This window comes from Helianthus annuus, chromosome 10, assembly GCF_002127325.2.
Source record: "Helianthus annuus cultivar XRQ/B chromosome 10, HanXRQr2.0-SUNRISE, whole genome shotgun sequence".
NCBI classification, from domain to species: domain Eukaryota; kingdom Viridiplantae; phylum Streptophyta; class Magnoliopsida; order Asterales; family Asteraceae; genus Helianthus; species Helianthus annuus.
In genome coordinates, this window is record NC_035442.2 from 33,313,829 (window position 1) to 33,331,138 (window position 17,310).

The window sequence follows — 17,310 nt, forward strand, 5'->3', positions numbered from 1 at the left end:
CTTTTTCCCTGATTGGTAGGAAGTGCGCAGATTTCGTTAAACGGTCTACTATTACCCAAATCGTATCGTGACCTTTGGGCGTCCTTGGCAATTTCGTTATGAAATCCATTGAAATCTGTTCCCATTTCCATTTGGGTATTTCAGGTTGCTGTAGAAGACCTGAAGGCTTTTGGTATTCGACCTTTACCTTGGCGCAAGTTAAACATTTACTGACATATATCATAACATCGCCTTTCATCCTTGGCCACCAATAGAAATCCTTAAGATCTTGGTACATTTTATCCACTCCTGGATGAATCGAGTACCGTGACTTGTGAGCTTCATCGAAAATAACCTTTCTCAATCCACCAAACAGAGGAACCCAAATTCGTTTCATGAAGCATAAAGTTCCTTCCTCGTTTGGCACCAACTGCTTCTCCATCCCACGGAGATACTCGTCCTCAATATTCCTTTCTTTGAGGGCTTCTCTCTGCACGGCACGAATGTGCAATGAGAGGCCTGTCTGGACAATCATTTCCAAAGCCCTAACCCTTATGGGCTTGATCCTTTCCTTTCGACTTAGGGCATCGGCGACCACATTCGCCTTCCCTGGATGATACTTGATCTCACAATCCTAGTCGTTCAACAGTTCTACCCAGCGTCTTTGCCTCATGTTAAGCTCCTTTTGGTCAAATATGTGCTGCAGGCTCTTATGATCAGTGAAGATTGTACATCGCGTGCCATATAAGTAATGTCGCCAGATCTTCAAAGCAAATACCACCGCGCCCAATTCCAAGTCGTGTGTGGTATAATTTTTCTCGTGGACCTTCAACTGGCGAGAAGCATATGCTATTACTTTCTGTCGCTGCATCAACACGCAACCCAAACCTTGACGCGAGGTGTCACAATATACCACGAAGTCATCCGTTCCTTCGGGTAGCGATAAGATCGGTGCGTCAGGAAGCTTGTTCTTCAACAACTGAAACGCTTCTTCTTGTTTGTTTCCCCAATCAAACTTCTTGTCTTTCTGGGTAAGGGAAGTCAAAGGTTGAGCGATTTTCGAGAAATCCTCAATGAACCTTCGACAATAACCAGCCAAACCTAAGAACTGTCGAATCTCGGTTGGCGTCTTTGGAGTCTCCCAGTTCTTTATCGCTTCGATCTTTGTGGGATCCACATGGATTCCATTTCCATTAACCACATGTCCGAGATATTGGACTTCGCGTAACCAGAACTCGCACTTCGAGAATTTGGCATACAATTTCTCCTTTTTAAGTAGCTCTAAAATAGCTCTTAAATGCTGTTCGTGCTCATCCTTCGTCTTCGAGTAGATCAAAATATCATCGACGAACACAATCACAAACTTGTCGAGGTACAGCTTACAAACTCTGTTCATCAAATCCATAAAAACGGTTGGCGCGTTTGTCAACCCAAACGGCATTACCAGAAACTCGTAATGTCCATATCGAGTTCTAAAAGCAGTCTTGGGAATACTTTCCTCTTGAATTCTCAACTGATGATATCCTGATCGCAAATCGATCTTGGAGTAGAAACTCGAACCTTGCAACTGATCAAATAGGTCATCAATTCTCGGCAGAGGATATCTATTCTTGATTGTCAACTTGTTCAATTCCCGGAAGTCGATACACATGCGAAAACTACTATCTTTCTTCTTAACAAACAAAACTGGAGCTCCCCAAGGCGAGAAGCTTGGCCTGATAAATCCTTTGTCTAACAGCTCCTGGAGCTGTGTTGAAAACTCCTGCATCTCCGAAGGCGCAAGTCGGTAGGGTGCCTTAGCCACAGGCGCGGCGCCTGGAACTAAGTCAATGTGGAACTCGACTTGTCTTTGCGGCGGTAATCCTGGCAAGTCTTCTGGGAAGACTTCAGGATATTCTTTTATGACTGGAATGTCTTTGATCTTTGGCTCAGCAGCTTCTTTATCCACGATGTGTGCCAAGAAGGCAACACATCCCTTCTGTAAACACTTTCTAGCTTTCAGACAGCTAATGATTCTCAGAGGTGTATCGCGCTTTTCTCCATGAACCACAATCGTCTCTCCATCTTCTATTGGGATGCGGATGGTCTTTTTGTGACAAACAATCTCGGCTTTGTTGCTTGACAACCAATCCATCCCTACTACCACGTCAAAACTTCCCAACTCGACTGGTAGTAGATCCAAAGTGAACTCGTGTTCTCCCAACTCAATTACGCATCCTCTAATGACTTCATTCACTTCAACAAGCTTTCCATTAGCCAGTTCGATTGAGTACGGAATGTCTAACTTACTAGCAGCTAACCCAAGCATTTCTTAAATTCTAATGATACGAAACTATAATCGGCACCAGTATCAAACAGAACAGATGCAAAGCGTTGGTTTATAGGGAACGTACCAGTGATAACGTTTGGATCCTGGCACACTTCCCCTGTGCCAATGTTGAACACCCTCCCACGAGCTTGATTCAGTTTTGGGCATTCCCTCTTAAAGTGCCCAACGTCTCCACAATTGAAACATCCCGGTCCCCGACCATTACCATTTCCATTTCCACCTTAAGTGTTGTTTTGGTTTCGATTTCCACTCCCAGCTTGGTTCGCAAAATTTCCACGGTTTCCATTTCTGCCATTTCCTCCCTGTTGGCGGTTTCCATTACCATTCCCATAGCCTCGATTACCACCACGCCCAGCACCAGTTCTGGCCCAACATGTATCCTTCGAGTGGCCGTTCTTCCCACATGACTCGCATTTCCTCAATCTGCACTGGCCAGAATGATGGCGCTGGCACGTATCACACTTGGGCAGAGTGCCCATGTAACCTTTCCCCTTGTTTTCACTGCCAGTCTTTACTTCAGCTGGCAGATTTGTATCTCTTTTCTTGTTGGCAATGCCAGTACCTTGCTTGAAGTTGGAAAATTTCCGTTTGTTTTCACCAGACGACTCCACATGAGTCTCCTTCTTCCTCGGTTCAGAAACTGAAAACTTGTTCAATCTAATGGCTTCCTCAGTAAGTGCCACACTGAGATCAATGGCTTCAGTGATCGTTGCAGGCTTGGACGTGGTAACCATGCTCATGATCTGGGGTGCCAATCCCCAAATGAAGCGCTCAATGCGTTTAAATTCGGGCGTGACCATGTACGGCACCACATGGGACAAATCATGAAACCTTTGAACATATTCTGCAATCTTGGGACCTTCCATTCTTAGGTGCCAGAACTCAGTTTCTAGCTTCTGTATTTCAGCTCGCGAACAGTACTTCTTCCTCATGAGCTCCTTCAGCTCATTCCAGGTTAGTGCATATGCCGCCGCTTCTCCCAAAGTTTGCACTTGCAAATTCCACCACGATAGGGCACCATCCAGAAACAGCCCTGAGATGTAGGTCACTTGTTGCTCGGGAGCACACTTGCTCATCCTTAGGACAGAATCTGTCTTTTCTGCCCACCTGACAAACGCAACAGCACCTCCAGTGCCGTCGAAATTTATGGGCTTGCATTCGAGGAATTGCTTGTAGGTGCACCCTGCACATACGTTAGAATTTACTATTGGTATTAGCGGATGTGCTAGAAATATCCAAATGTATCGCAATATATCTCAAGCGACGTAACATTACCATTGGGTGGATTGTTATTGACGTTGTTGTTCGAGATATTTTCGCTTGTTTCGGCATGGGAGGCCGCATACTGAGCTATAGCCGCGGCAATTATCCCTTGGAGTTCCGCCTCAGTAGTGGGCATGCGCGCGTCGCGTCGTGGAGGCATCTTCTAAAGGATGATCATGTTGGTCAGGTCATAGTAAGTATAAAAAATATGCATATATAGTAACATCCATCAATCACATAACATCTCATGTTAATATATAAAACAAATAATTCAACAAAGCATATAGTGAGAACGTTACCATTAGGCTTTCATTAATCATGACCACCATATTGTTTTTACACGTTTTACAATACATCACATATCAAAATAAGATCATGGGGTTACATCACCCCCAAAAATACAAATCTGTCCACACAAATCATGTACAAAAGCGTGGTCTTCCAAAAAGTCTTCGCAAGCTAGCCCAATTGCGACTTTCTCACCAAAATGATCTACCTGCATCAAACCAAAAATATCTATGCTGATGGCGGAGGAGGAGGAGGAAGATGAGAGAAAAGCAACTGGTGCATGTGCACCCAATCCTCCTCTAAGGCACGAATGACGCGCAGCAAATAGGCAATCTGCTGCTCAGATGTAAGGAAACGAACATCCGAATCGGGGGGAAGCGGAAGGGGAGTGTGCGGTGCAGCGAAAGGAGTCTGACAGTGGCACGGAGGACGTGGAGCTTTCTCTAACTCCTGAATGCGACGACTCAGTGCGTCCTGCTATAGCTGTAGAGAGATGAGTATGTCCTCTGTCGTGTACCCCACATGATAAGGGTGGTACGAATCTGATAATGGCATAACATTAGGCGAAGCCCACAGAAACGGCTCGCCCGACGGTACGAAAGATGGTGCAGTGTGAGGGAACTGGGACAAGAACGGTACTAATGACGATACAGGTGGAACAAAAACAGGAGGCTGCCTCGATGAACCCTCCCCAGGACGAGGTGGCGGTATGTCCTGGAGGAATGTGTTGGGAAGATCTGTGCGATGGACGTCAGAGGTGTGTGGGTGGAACAATGGAATCTCAGTAGGTGCGGAAACAGGTGCTACAGGAGGAGTGACGGGTAGCACAAACGATGGGTAGTCATCATCCTCGATCCACCCGTTACGGGTGTCAGCATAACAAGGATCAATGTGAGAAGCAAACGGTGCATGGTCAGCATGCACAGGGGCTGAAACAGGTACTACTGGTGCAATAATGGGTGCATCAAAAATAGGAGCATCAGGAATCGGTGGTAACTCGACAGGCGCAACAATGACAGGTGGTGCTATGTCCGGCATATCGACATGACCAGGCTCAGGTAAAGGGTCTGGCAAATGTGCAATAGCTGGGGCCTCAATGGGGTCATAATCAATGACCGGCTCCGGACCAACAGGAGCAGGCTCATCAGGCAAAAACTCGACCTCTGGCTCTGGGTCAACATCGAGGATAACGAGAGGCGCAGCCGACATCGCCATGTCTGAGTCGGAATCAGAGGAATAGAGCTGTACGCCCTGGGCGTGCGGTGAAGCAGACGCTACATACTCGAATGAGTAAGCACCAAACAGATCAAAAGGAGCCTCCTCAATGGGAGCCTCGACTGGAATGATAGGATCAGCAATGGGCATATCAGCAGGAATCTCAGCCAAGGGAACAACAGGGTCGACAACAGGATCATCAGCAAAAGGGACATCGGCATCCATGAGGGCTACTCCATCTTGGTCACCCTCCGGGGCACCCTCTAGGAACAAATCGATGTCATCGGCGAACTCATCATGAGGCAGATCCTCGAGAGGAATTGCGGCGATCGGTAGAGGTGCAGGGACCTGAAGAAGAGGTAGGTCCCCATCGAAAGGGCCATCAGCAATAGGAATATCATCTCCAAAATGAGGAAGAGCAAACGGCTGGAAATCATCCTCATCCGTGCTAGTAGTGTCTGACGTGTACACCTCACTCTCTGACAGAATCTCATCGTTCGACACGATCGCTAAAGGATCCAAAGTGTCTGATACTCCATTATCTGAAGATGATGGCATGGTGTCTGTAACACAACCACACATATGCACATATATCAACATGAACTCAAATAAACATGTAAGTCACAATAATGCAAACAAGTAATCCTCCTAGTCTTCCCAGACTATCCCTCCGAGCCTCTCAGACTGAACTTCCTAGCCTCTCAGACTAATTCCCTAGTCTCTAAGACCAACCTCCCAGTCTCTAAGACTAAACCTCCCCAATCTCTAAGATTGAACCCCTCAGTCTCTAAGACTGAACCTCCCCCAGTATGTAAGACTGAACCTTCCCAGCCTCTAAGGCTGAACTCCCTCAGTCTCTAAGACTGAAATATAATAATTTTTGAAAAGTGTATTTGTGCCTTTTTGTTTGTAAAAATGTTTTGTACCCTGGATCTGGACGTTTAGTGTATGCAATGTAAAAATGTTTTCGTGAGAGCCCTAGTGATCATAGTCTAGACTCGAGAAAGAATCCTAGTTCGCTATGATCGAGGCTCTGATACCAAGCTGTCACACCCTTGCTTTTGCGGAAGCGTGGGTTTAATTTGGTGTGACTTCTTAATGCCATAGCAACAATCATAACAATGCTATATGAAAATAAAACACATGATGATCATCCATTCATTAAATTTAAAGTTACCACAACATCATTGTTTAAAATGTCGACACATAAAAAAAGTTACACCCATGACATGATTAAAGCGTGTTCACATGACACAACAAAAGACTTGAATAAAAACATGGTTTAAGACATGTAACCCGTCCAGGTAAGGGTTACACCTCCTAAACCTGGATGACCTCATTATTCACTACGCAGCTTGACACAATTGCACACTTCACCAGATCCATTAATTTCCTGAAATACATGTAGTTTAAAAAAAATCAACAAAAGTTGAGCGAGTTCATGTAAAAGTGAGTATGTATAAACCTTCAAAGTATGAATAAAAGTCCCTGGTATGTAGCAGTAAGGAAAAAAGAGATCACCAATGGGTTGCAAAGCCATGGGTATGTGTGAAAAGGTGCAGGAAGACTCAAACCTAGCAAATTTGTTACCGGGCTTCGGCTGTAAGACACAGTCACCTCTATGGGCCGCCCCGACCTCATGGGTGTGGGCTCGCTACACCCAAATAGATCTATCACTCATGTCCCTTGGTCCTAACAACGAGGATTAATGGCCTTAAGTGTTGTACCCACCCTTCACATGATCTAGTAGTAAAAACCCTCCCTACGCTAACCATACCATGTAAATAAATGTTTGTAATAATTATCGCATGTATTTCACCCCCGAAATATAAAACTGAAAACATTAAAGAGAAAAGGGGGACATGAACTCACAGAAGTGCGTCTCCTGAATAGAATAGTCAATCCAAACTCGATCTGCTACGCGATGACCTACACGTACTAATGTCTATTAGGCGAACGGGTCGTGCCTTAGCTTAGGGTTTAATGTTCTGAGTCGCGTTACTTTGACATTATTCCAAGTTTGTGACTACTTGTTAAAGTAATAATAATTATTTTAACTTATAGTTTGTTTTTAGGAAAATAGTTAGGCAACTATTTCGTATCCACACTTCTCAAGTATTTTATATGTGTATTTCCTTCCCAATGATGGGGGTATTTATACATGTATTTTGTGATTAAAATACTTGACATTATATATTCCTAAGTCCCACTTTAGAAAAATATACAATAACTTATTTATCCAAAAATAATATATCCCAAATATATATTTCCACGTATGCTAGAAAAATATATCATAAGTTCTCAAAATAATATATTTTTCTACTTGTTTCAATAACATGTTATACGTTGTAATAATTCATATTTTTCGTTATCAAAATATTATCCATCCAAAACATACCAATAACGGTATTTTGTTAAGTTATAGTATTTTTCTCTAAATAATATAACTAGTTCCCAAATCCACAATTTATCACACAATCAGTTTAGCAAAATATATATTCTTAATATATATACTTGTCCATTTTTATTTATGAAAATCAACCTCCGATACTTTTATTTTGTTCCAAAAATTATGGCGAAGTTTATATTCGAAATACAAGTCATAAGATATACTTGTAATATTTGTTTGGAAAAATATTTTCTAAGTCTTGAGATTTTTAGAAAATTTCGCCAGAGTTTCCCCTAAAAACGGAGGTATCCATGCTATTAAGCATATCATTTTCTTTTTAAAATCAATCAACAACAATCCTTACATTACCAAGAGCAATAATATGTGTCTTTCACACTAGTCATGAACTTGATATATTTCGAAAATGCGTAGTAACTTGGTAAGACTTTTAGTGGACTTAGTTACCTTTCAAAACGTATTTATTTCTTTAAAAATCATTCTCACAAAATGGTTTAGTGTTTACAAGTTGTAAATAATTTTTGCAAAAATTTAAACTCTTGAACTCTTCTTGTAAATAAAACATCTTCTCACTTGTTTTATCTCTAAAAATAGCTTAAGTGTTTGTAATCGTCATGGTTTTCCAAAAACCGCTTTTCTAACTTAGTTTCTTACAAAAATCCTTTGTAAACTCTTGGATTTACAAACTCATCAACTTACTAGTAAGTTTGTATTTTGTGAAAAAATCATTTTCATCAAGTTCATGTCTAACTAGAAAGTGGTTATTTTTCGTAACACATAACCATTTTCTTTTCTTGTTAAATCATGTTTCCTAACATTATTTAACAAGATCAAATGGTGATTAATATCACAAAACCAATAATCATTATAAAACTAACAACATACTCATGACTACATCAAACTGGTAGCATTTCACTTTCAAGTTAACCTTTTATGTTCAAGCTTCATGTAAAGTTTCATGTTCATCTTCTTAGTGTTCTTGTTCTTGTGATTTAAACATAATCATTGTAGGATCGTATTCTAACCCGAACGAGTCTATCAGAGGAGTCTTGATCAGTTACAGGTGCGGAAAACAAGTAACCAACGTAGAAACAACTAGATATTCACTTAAATCACGCTTTTGATTGATATAACAGCTTGTACAATCAAATCTCACACCGGCAGCACCTTGTTATGGAAATCAAGAATTGTTACAAATGATTTCGTTCATGGGGTATATATAGCTGCCTAGATTTCGCTCATTGTGACATCAGACCATAAAAGCGAAATCAGACAATGTGATTTCCCACGTAGTGACATGTCCATATATGTGAAATCAGCATCCTGATTTCCCACATAATGACATGTCCATATATGTGAAATCAGCTTTCTTGGGAAATCACCACTACTACTCTATATTCTCGTATAATGTGCCCTGATCTAACATTCTAAGACTAAGACTCGATACAAGACGAAGTCGACAGATGCATGCACTAACAGACTCCCCCTCAGATGTTGACGAGTCTTAAGTGTCGAGTCTTCGCATCTTCAATCTTGATCTGTCTCTGGGCTTCACTCTCTCAATCTTTCTTTCAGATCTTCAGACTCTTCCTTGCAATATGCTGACACTTTCTCTAAATCATAAGCTTGTCAGAATCAAATGACCTGGCTTTTCAGACATTCTTTTAGCTCAGAATCATCACCAAGCTCAAACTTAAACCTGCATAAACTCTACCTCACAGTAAATTTCTCTCACTTACATGTTTCAAAAATAAAAACCTGCACTAACTCTGACTTTTCTTCAAAACCTGAACAAAATGTTTTTTCAATCTGATGAACCACTTGAAGATTTGATAAAAAATAATCAGTTTTAAAGACAAACTCCCCTCAAATTATACTCATCATGTTTAGCACTCAGAATTTTGAAAATCAGCTTTTCAATATCAGTTGTCAAAAATCTTTTTGGATTTTGAAACTTTATGCTAAAACACACTGAAAATCTTTTTGGATTTTGAAATAAAGAAAAATGTAATGCAGTAAAGAAATATTTACAAACAATATTTTTGTGAGTTCGTGTAAGAGGATCATATCAGTATTTGAGACAAGTCACCAACACCGTTAAGCTTTATTTCATTTTAAGTTCTAAACAATTCACCTAGATTGTCAGTATACTGGTCCACTTAAATTTTCACACAAATTTCAACTGATCCGAGATACGATGTTAATGTTTTAAGCTCTTAAACTTATTCGTGTGTCCCACTACTTGAATATACTTCCATATCCAGATCCCAATATTCAGTCTTACAGGTGAGTATACCACAGATGATATATGTTCAGGGGTTAAATGCGAGGGTCGTGAGAGCTCAGGTCGATACTTCCATATACGCAGAGAGATGACGGCTTCGACTTTTCGGTGTGTCCCCTTTAGAGGATCTTTTGAATTACAACAGCAGCGACTATCAATTTTATTGTTTCATCAGCTTGCTGAGGGCGATGCTATGTTTCAAGCTTTTGCAGAAAGCATTATCCGGGGACTAGGTCAGTATTTCCATACAGCAGAAGTCCTGGGATAATACCCCAGATATCACTGAGTATAAAGACCTAATATCTCAAAATAAGGGACCTTTCAAACAAGATTTTAGGGGTTACCTATATATCCAAGATGTTGTTACCCACAGAATAAGCAAGTTTGAATTTTTAGGTTTATATCTCGTCACAATCTACTAAATATGCAAAAACCTACTGGCATATCCGCAGTGAGATTTTTTATCACATTTTTAACTCTCCAATTCTTTAGCATATTGTGACAATCCACTGATGTACTATCATTTCCTCTTTTCACAACGAAACTCATTTGAATTTTATCATGTTTTTGTCTTTTTCAAATTTTCTAATGTTTTTGGATTTTCTGAAATTTTCTACTCCCCCTAAAATGCAAACACATTAAGGAAATTTGAAAACAAACTGTACAGAAACACGACAACCGACATCGAATCGCATCAATTCACCATTCACTAGGCATAAACAATCTGAACTCCCCCTTTCACAAACCATTTTCTCATTTAGATTTCAAAACACTTAAGTTTGTTTTAATCAAAATGATTTTTCCGGAAAATGAGTTTGTTTTTTACCACTTGTAGGCACTTGTAGGTTAACCACATGTTAAAATTTAGGGATATGGTTCATCATCTTGTTCTTTATGTTATCATGTGTAGTAAATCAAGTACAAATTAATGTCCCTGATTTACCGTTTTGCAATTAAGAAACCTTTGTACCACTTGTAAGAATATTCAACCAATACCAATTGTAGGAATGTCACATCTACATGAACCTTTTTACCAATCAGAATGCCGATTCCTGCTTCGCACTTACCGACCTGGAAGCTCCGGCGTAGTCCTTTATTCTGTAACAATTTCAACACATTTTCAATCTAGATTGAAGGACTATTTCACAAACACACATTTACAAGAATGATGCCGGTTCCTGATCCACAATTACAAACTTGGGATCTCCGGCAAGTCAGGCGTTTACTCAAAGAAAATGTCCACCCAAGCCTGACCAGTCTTGGGTGATTTCAATTCAGATTTTGTTGGGGTGTAAGTTGCTTTCTTTGTAGCATAAAAATCTTTTACCCCTTTAACCTTCCCATCGACAATCTTCCCGAAAATTTTCTTTACTTTCCCATTAAATGCTTTCTCAACATCAAAATTATCCTTTTCAGAATAATACTGATTTGAGATTTCAATCTTTCCAACTTTTCTTTTAAAATTCTCAGTCCTCAATGGTGGAAAGTTCTCATCATCCATTGAAGGAACTGAGTTTTCATCACTCTCATCAAACAGTGGCTCCTCTGATTTTGTGGAATCAGATTCTTCGCCAGATTTTACATCAAATTTCTTAACAACCCATTTTTGGTTGTCAAGTTTTACACTTCGCCTGTAAAATCTCTTCGAACACTCACCAACTTCAAATGTTGAATTTTTGAAAACTTTAAATTTTTCAGTTGGTGGTTCGGTTTTATCAACAATAACTTCTTTCAGTTTTCAAGAAACTCCCTGTTTTGTCTTGGTTGATTTAGGACAATTCCATGCAATGTGTCCAACTTCATTGCATCTAAAACAGGTTCTGGTTTCTTTTCTCTGAGCTTCATTCCTCTTTTTCTCAGCAAGAAATTCTTGATTTGATTTTCTCCAGAATGAGCTATTCTTTTCCTCTTTAGCAGACGGACCTGAAACAAATTTTGTATTTGTTTTAGAAAATTTTTCATTTTTATAATTTTCAGGTGGAATAAAACCAAAACCTTTCTTTTTGAAATTACGGTTATGGTTTGGTTTCTTTTGAAAACCACAACCAGAACTGTAACTCTTTTTCTTGTTTAACCGTTGTTGAACTCTTGAAGTGTATTTTTTAGGTTTTCCAGTAAGATTTAAATCTTTTATTTCAGAAATATTAATTTCTGTCACTTTGAAAACCTTTTTGATCATGTCAAAACGAACACTTCTTATTGGAAACTCTTTATCAAAATATAATTTGTCAGAATCATTTAAAGTATATACAACTTCAAATGTTTCATCATTCAAATTAGATTTTGACAACAAAAATTCTTTACTATAAACCCGTTTTCCCAACTGTTGGTGCAGTCATCTGTCGTCTTCGTCTAATGTCGAGTCCGGGTTGCGATGCGGATCTGATTAAGCATGATGTCATCATGTTTAATGATGACATCATGTGACATCATCATAATATGGATATTATCAAAACAACAACAAACGACAAAGTCATGTTTCATTTGAAAGTGTATAGTAGCCGATTGATATTACTGGACCATATGAGGGTCCAATGGCATGAGAGGAAGCCCAATCTTTTGAGATAAAAAGCTGCCATTCAAAGTTCTACAATAAAGTCAACATGAAAGTTTATTTGAATGGTCAACATATGGGATTCATTGATAGGCTATCATATGAGGTGGATCGCTTTTATGGTCAGCATGTGGGATCGCTTTTATGAAATTATGATGGATCGCTTATACGGAAACATGATGGATCGCTTTTATGGTTTTTGTCTGGATCGCTTTTGTGGCTTGTGTCATTACGAGCGGTCCTGGAATAGTATATATAGGTGGTTTGTTCATTTCATTTGTAACATTGTTCAGATCTGATACCGAGGTATTGCCGGTTTTCCTTGTAAACGAAAACGTTGTAAAATCAATATATAAGAGGATTAAAGTGTGATACAAGCTGTGTACACGTCCTTTTCCTTGTTTCCGCCTCTGAAACGGATTTGAGCTCTTCCGAACGACTCGTTTAGGTCGCGAAATCGATCCTACACCAACGATTTTGAACTCTTTTTGGACGAACTCGAACTCCCGACTGACTGACACGAACTTTCGCACTCGGACTTTGACTCTGACTCCTCATCCTTATCCAACACCTGATCGACCACTCGTTTTATCAGTTCGGACTCATGATCTGTGTCGGACGCTGTGAACGTGACGTCAATATTGTCTGGTAAAACATCGGTTATCTCGGATTCTAACTTAATATTGACTGCCTATTTTAGTTCTTCCTCGTTAGGTTTTCTAGGCGAGTACCCTTCCAAAATCGGAGGCGGACACTTATTATAACAGACACCCTGTTTCTTAAGAGTATCCTTTTTCTTCTTTGACTTTGTTTCTTCACCTTTAAATGCTTCAAATCCTTCAACTGTTGGATAAATTCTATCGATTATGTAGTTACAACTTGTGTAACTTCGCAGCAATCTTCTGATTCTTTCATTTTCAGCTGCTTCACTATCCAACTCTTTCTTCCACTTTGCACATTCTTCTATGTACAAGTTGATCTCTTTCTACTTTGTCATCATGGTAGCATTCATCATCTTCAAAGCTTTCTCTCTTTCAGAGTTAGTCTTCTCCAGACTATTTACATTTCTGTTCAATACATCATATGACTTTTTCAAATTCTTTACATCAAAAAACAACTGTTGTTGGGATTGAACCCTATCAGAGGAACAGATAATTAAAGCCAAAACTGGATCAGAGCAGTGGATCCTGAATAAGCAGATGTTGATATACAAATCTCTCCCCTTGAAAGTGATTACAACTACTGATGACCTCCTATCTGCTGATCTTGCTAAACTGCTGACCCATAACTGCTGCTCAACTAAAGATCTGATGGAAGACTAAAGTCCTACTTATTCAATCTACTGCCTTGAGTCAAGCACTGCTGATCCGGACAAGTGCTGCTGGGTTCACAGCAGTAGAAGGTTGCAGCAGCTGTTCTAAAGTCTGTTTTGTAATAGAATGTATTAGCAGTAGTTAACACAAGCAGTGTCTGTATAGATCAGAGGTTAGAGTTTGTTAGGAGGTTAGATGTCACTTTCATGGTGACGTCAGCTAAGATGCTCAGTAGTTTGCAAGTGCCTATAAATAGTTCAGTACTTTGTACTGTTCTATCAGCTCTTTGCATCATTCGTCTTCTTTGCACGAACAAACTACTGAGCTCTGGCTGAGGGGGAGTTTGCATTCATTCATCAATCATTGTAATCGTGTTTGAAATAAATTCAATCTTTTGGTTCATTGTGTAAAGATATTTGATAAAAGTATTACTCTCGTTTGATTGTATGCAAAGTTTGTTTTCATCTTAATTTCCGCTGCACACTCATCCATCTTCATCTTATTTACAAACATAAAATATAATCAAAATCAAACTCAGATCCAACAATTGGTATCAGAGCTTGGACAGTCAAATTTGATTTAACAATCATTTTGACATAAATAGTTCAGCTCATAATAGTTGATACTGATCGTTTGTTCGTCGTTGAAAAACAGAGTAAGGATTAATCACCATTAAAGTTGATTTCTCAGTATCTGTAAAACAACAAGAATGACGTCACAATCACAGGACGATAAAAACAACATCGGCTCGCTTTTTAAACCACCTATGCTAAAAAGAAATGAGTACAACATCTGGCAGAGGAGGATGGGTCACATCCTCGCTCAACAAAGCACAGGTTGTTGGAGGTCTGTCGTCTTTGGTCCCCATGTTCCTACAGTGCCAAGCGCTGAAGATACTAAAAAGTTCGTTCCAAAACTAGTTGAAAACTATACCGAAACCGACTTTCAAAAGATCGAACTAGATGCTAAAGCGTTTAGCATCATAGCTTCAGCGCTGCCCAATGAAATATATGCTGGACTGTTACACTATAACAGTGCCAAAGAATTGTGGGACGCACTTAAGGAACAGTTTGGGGGTACCGAAGAAGTCATAGAAAACAATAGGGAAATCCTGAACCAACAGTATGAAACATTTTGTCATGTTAAAGGTGAATCACTGACGCAACAATTTGAGCGTTTCAGTTGTCTCATCAGTGAACTGAGGCTTGTTAAAACCACTTTTACAAACTCAACTCAAAATAGCAGGTTCCTCAGGTCACTGCTAGAAAAATGGGACACCATAGCTTTTGTCACCCGAAATTCACCTGAGTTCAAGGATCTGACCTTGACCCAACTCCATGGTCGACTCCTAACCTACGAAAGGGAGTTGAACTAGAAAAGGAAGTTACAAGAGTCAGGAAAAACCGTTGATGATTATACATTCGGTAACACTGCTCTTTTGGGTCAAGAAGAATCTGGGAGTAGTGGTAAGGATCAGGGTTATGATCACTTCATTGACACAACTGCTGGTGCAAATTTTAACAACCCTGATCCTCACTCTACAAGTTATGCATTCACTGCAAACGAAAACCAGATGTCAGACAATCTAAGCTTTGAACTCAATGATCTACAGCATTTTGACCCCACTGATTTAGAGGAAATGGACATCCTGCATCAACTGGCCTTGCTAAGTGTTAGAACTAGCAAGTTTTATAAAAGAACAGGGCGAAAATTCCCAAGGTTGCATGGGAATCTAAGGGTTGGGTTGGATAAATCGAAAATCAAGTGCTACAAGTGTAATAGGTTAGGACACTTTGCTAGGGAATGTAGGAGTCAAACTACTGGCCCCATAATCACTCATCCTAGTTCAAACCCTAGACCTCAAAATCAAAACACTGTGCACTATGCCCAATATGCCCCAGCAGCTCAAGTGAACGCTGCTCACTATGTTGTTGCCCATGTGCTAGTGCATTATGTCCAAACAGCTGCTCCATAGATCCAATATGTTCAAACCCCTGTCCCCCAGGCACAAGTGCAACCTGTACCTCAAACCACTGCTCCAGCAGCAGTACAACCAGATCAACAAAGCTTTTTCACTCAAGGGTTTGTTGACTGGAGGAGTATGCCTGAAGACCTTAGTGATGAAAACTTTGCACTCTATGCCTCCAATGTTTCTTCTCATGATGAATTTTGTTTGATGGCATTAGAGTCAATACAGGAGGGTGTTGAATCTGAAGAGGAACAGCTGGTTTCTGAAACAGTGGATGAGGTGATTGAAGCAGTGGTTACTACTATGGCTAATGAAGTACTGTTGGGAGAAAGTTCAGGCTCCCTGATTGAACCACTGACAGATCCATGGTCAGAAGAGAACAAAGAAGAAAAGGGAGGTGAGAAAGAAGAGAGAGCTGAAGATGAGGAAAATCCCCAATGTGATTGTGCAATGATGGCTGCTGCCAAGGTATCACCTCAAGTTCTTGAAAAACTGTGTTCTGACAATTGCATTATTGCTTTTGCTAACATCAAAGAGGTAAATGAAAACCTTCGTGATAAAATCTTATCTGATGAAATCAAATTTGAAAGATCTCTAAAAGAACTTAAAAACAAATTGGCTGAAAAAGAGAAAGAGATTAGCAGCATGAAAGAAGAGCAAAGCATAACCAAAACCCAACTCCAAACCTTGGTAGAAAAATACCAAGTTTGCAAAAAGGAGTTAGAATCCACCCAGATCACATGTGAGAGATGGGTGGAATCATGCAAAGGGTATGAGGTTATGCTTGAGAAACAGATAAAAATCAATGTGAAATTTGGGGTTGGTTATAGAAAACATGATGATGAAAACACTGCTTTTGGAAAATCTGTTTCAACCACTGATGTAACTGCTGAGTTCATCCCCACAAACAAGAATGGCCAAGAAGTGAAAATCACTGACAAACTTGGTAACAAAATCACACTTGATAGACCAATGGGCCCCTCTGTTTTTGAGGAGATTGAAAATCATCAATTTAAACCAAAATGGTCTGATGAGTGTGATATTCTTGAAAATTTCAAGCCAATGGACTTTACATCAACTGATGGTGTTAATGCTCCAAAAGCTAAAGTTATACCTCTCAAGGACATCCCAGCAGTGGTTAAAGCCTCTGCTACAAAGGAGTCTGAAAAGAGAAAGAAGAAAGAAAAAATTGATAACTTGTTTTGTGAATTCTGTGAGAAAAGGAACCATCTAACAAAAGATTGTTTCCACTTAAAAGCTTATGATATAAACAAAACAAGTGTCATAGTTTCAGCTGAAAGTTGCATTGTTTGTGGTAAAACAAACCACAAAACTCAAGCATGTATGTATCTCAAAAACTTTGATATCAAAAAGAATGAGTACCTTGCTAAAACATCCTTGAGTCCATCAGCATCACCATCGGTCAAATTCACCAAAAAGCAACCACTGTTTGTACCAGTTCAAACAGCTGTCACAAAACAGCTGAACCAAACATCTGTCAAAAGAGATGTTCAGGTTACTGATGCACCTCCAGCCAATCAGTTCAGAAAAGGCAAGGAAAAACAGTCTTACCAAAGGATTCCACACGTTTATGAGACCTACAAAAGGCCCTCTAAACCTAAAGTGAATAGGCATCCTTTTGGTTATCAGCAGGTGATTGGTCAAGACGCTCAACAGTGGTTAGCAAGAAACAGTACTAAAACTTTCCA

At 39.8% G+C, this 17,310-nt stretch overlaps 1 protein-coding gene across 1 annotated transcript; it reads right to left on the bottom strand.

Annotated features, from left to right (window-relative positions):
- Window positions 1-4,336: 4,336 nt before the first annotated feature.
- LOC110881051 (calphotin-like) lies at window positions 4,337-5,632 on the bottom strand. Its single transcript, XM_022129428.1, has one exon. The coding sequence runs from the start codon at window positions 5,630-5,632 to the stop codon at window positions 4,337-4,339; it is 1,296 nt and encodes a 431-aa protein (XP_021985120.1).
- Between the last annotated feature and the right edge of the window lie 11,678 nt (window positions 5,633-17,310).

What these genes read in the sequence shown, in the direction of transcription:
- LOC110881051 (XM_022129428.1), bottom strand. Translation starts at nt 5,632, where the DNA reads ATGCCATCATCTTCAGATAATGGAGTATCAGACACTTTGGATCCTTTA.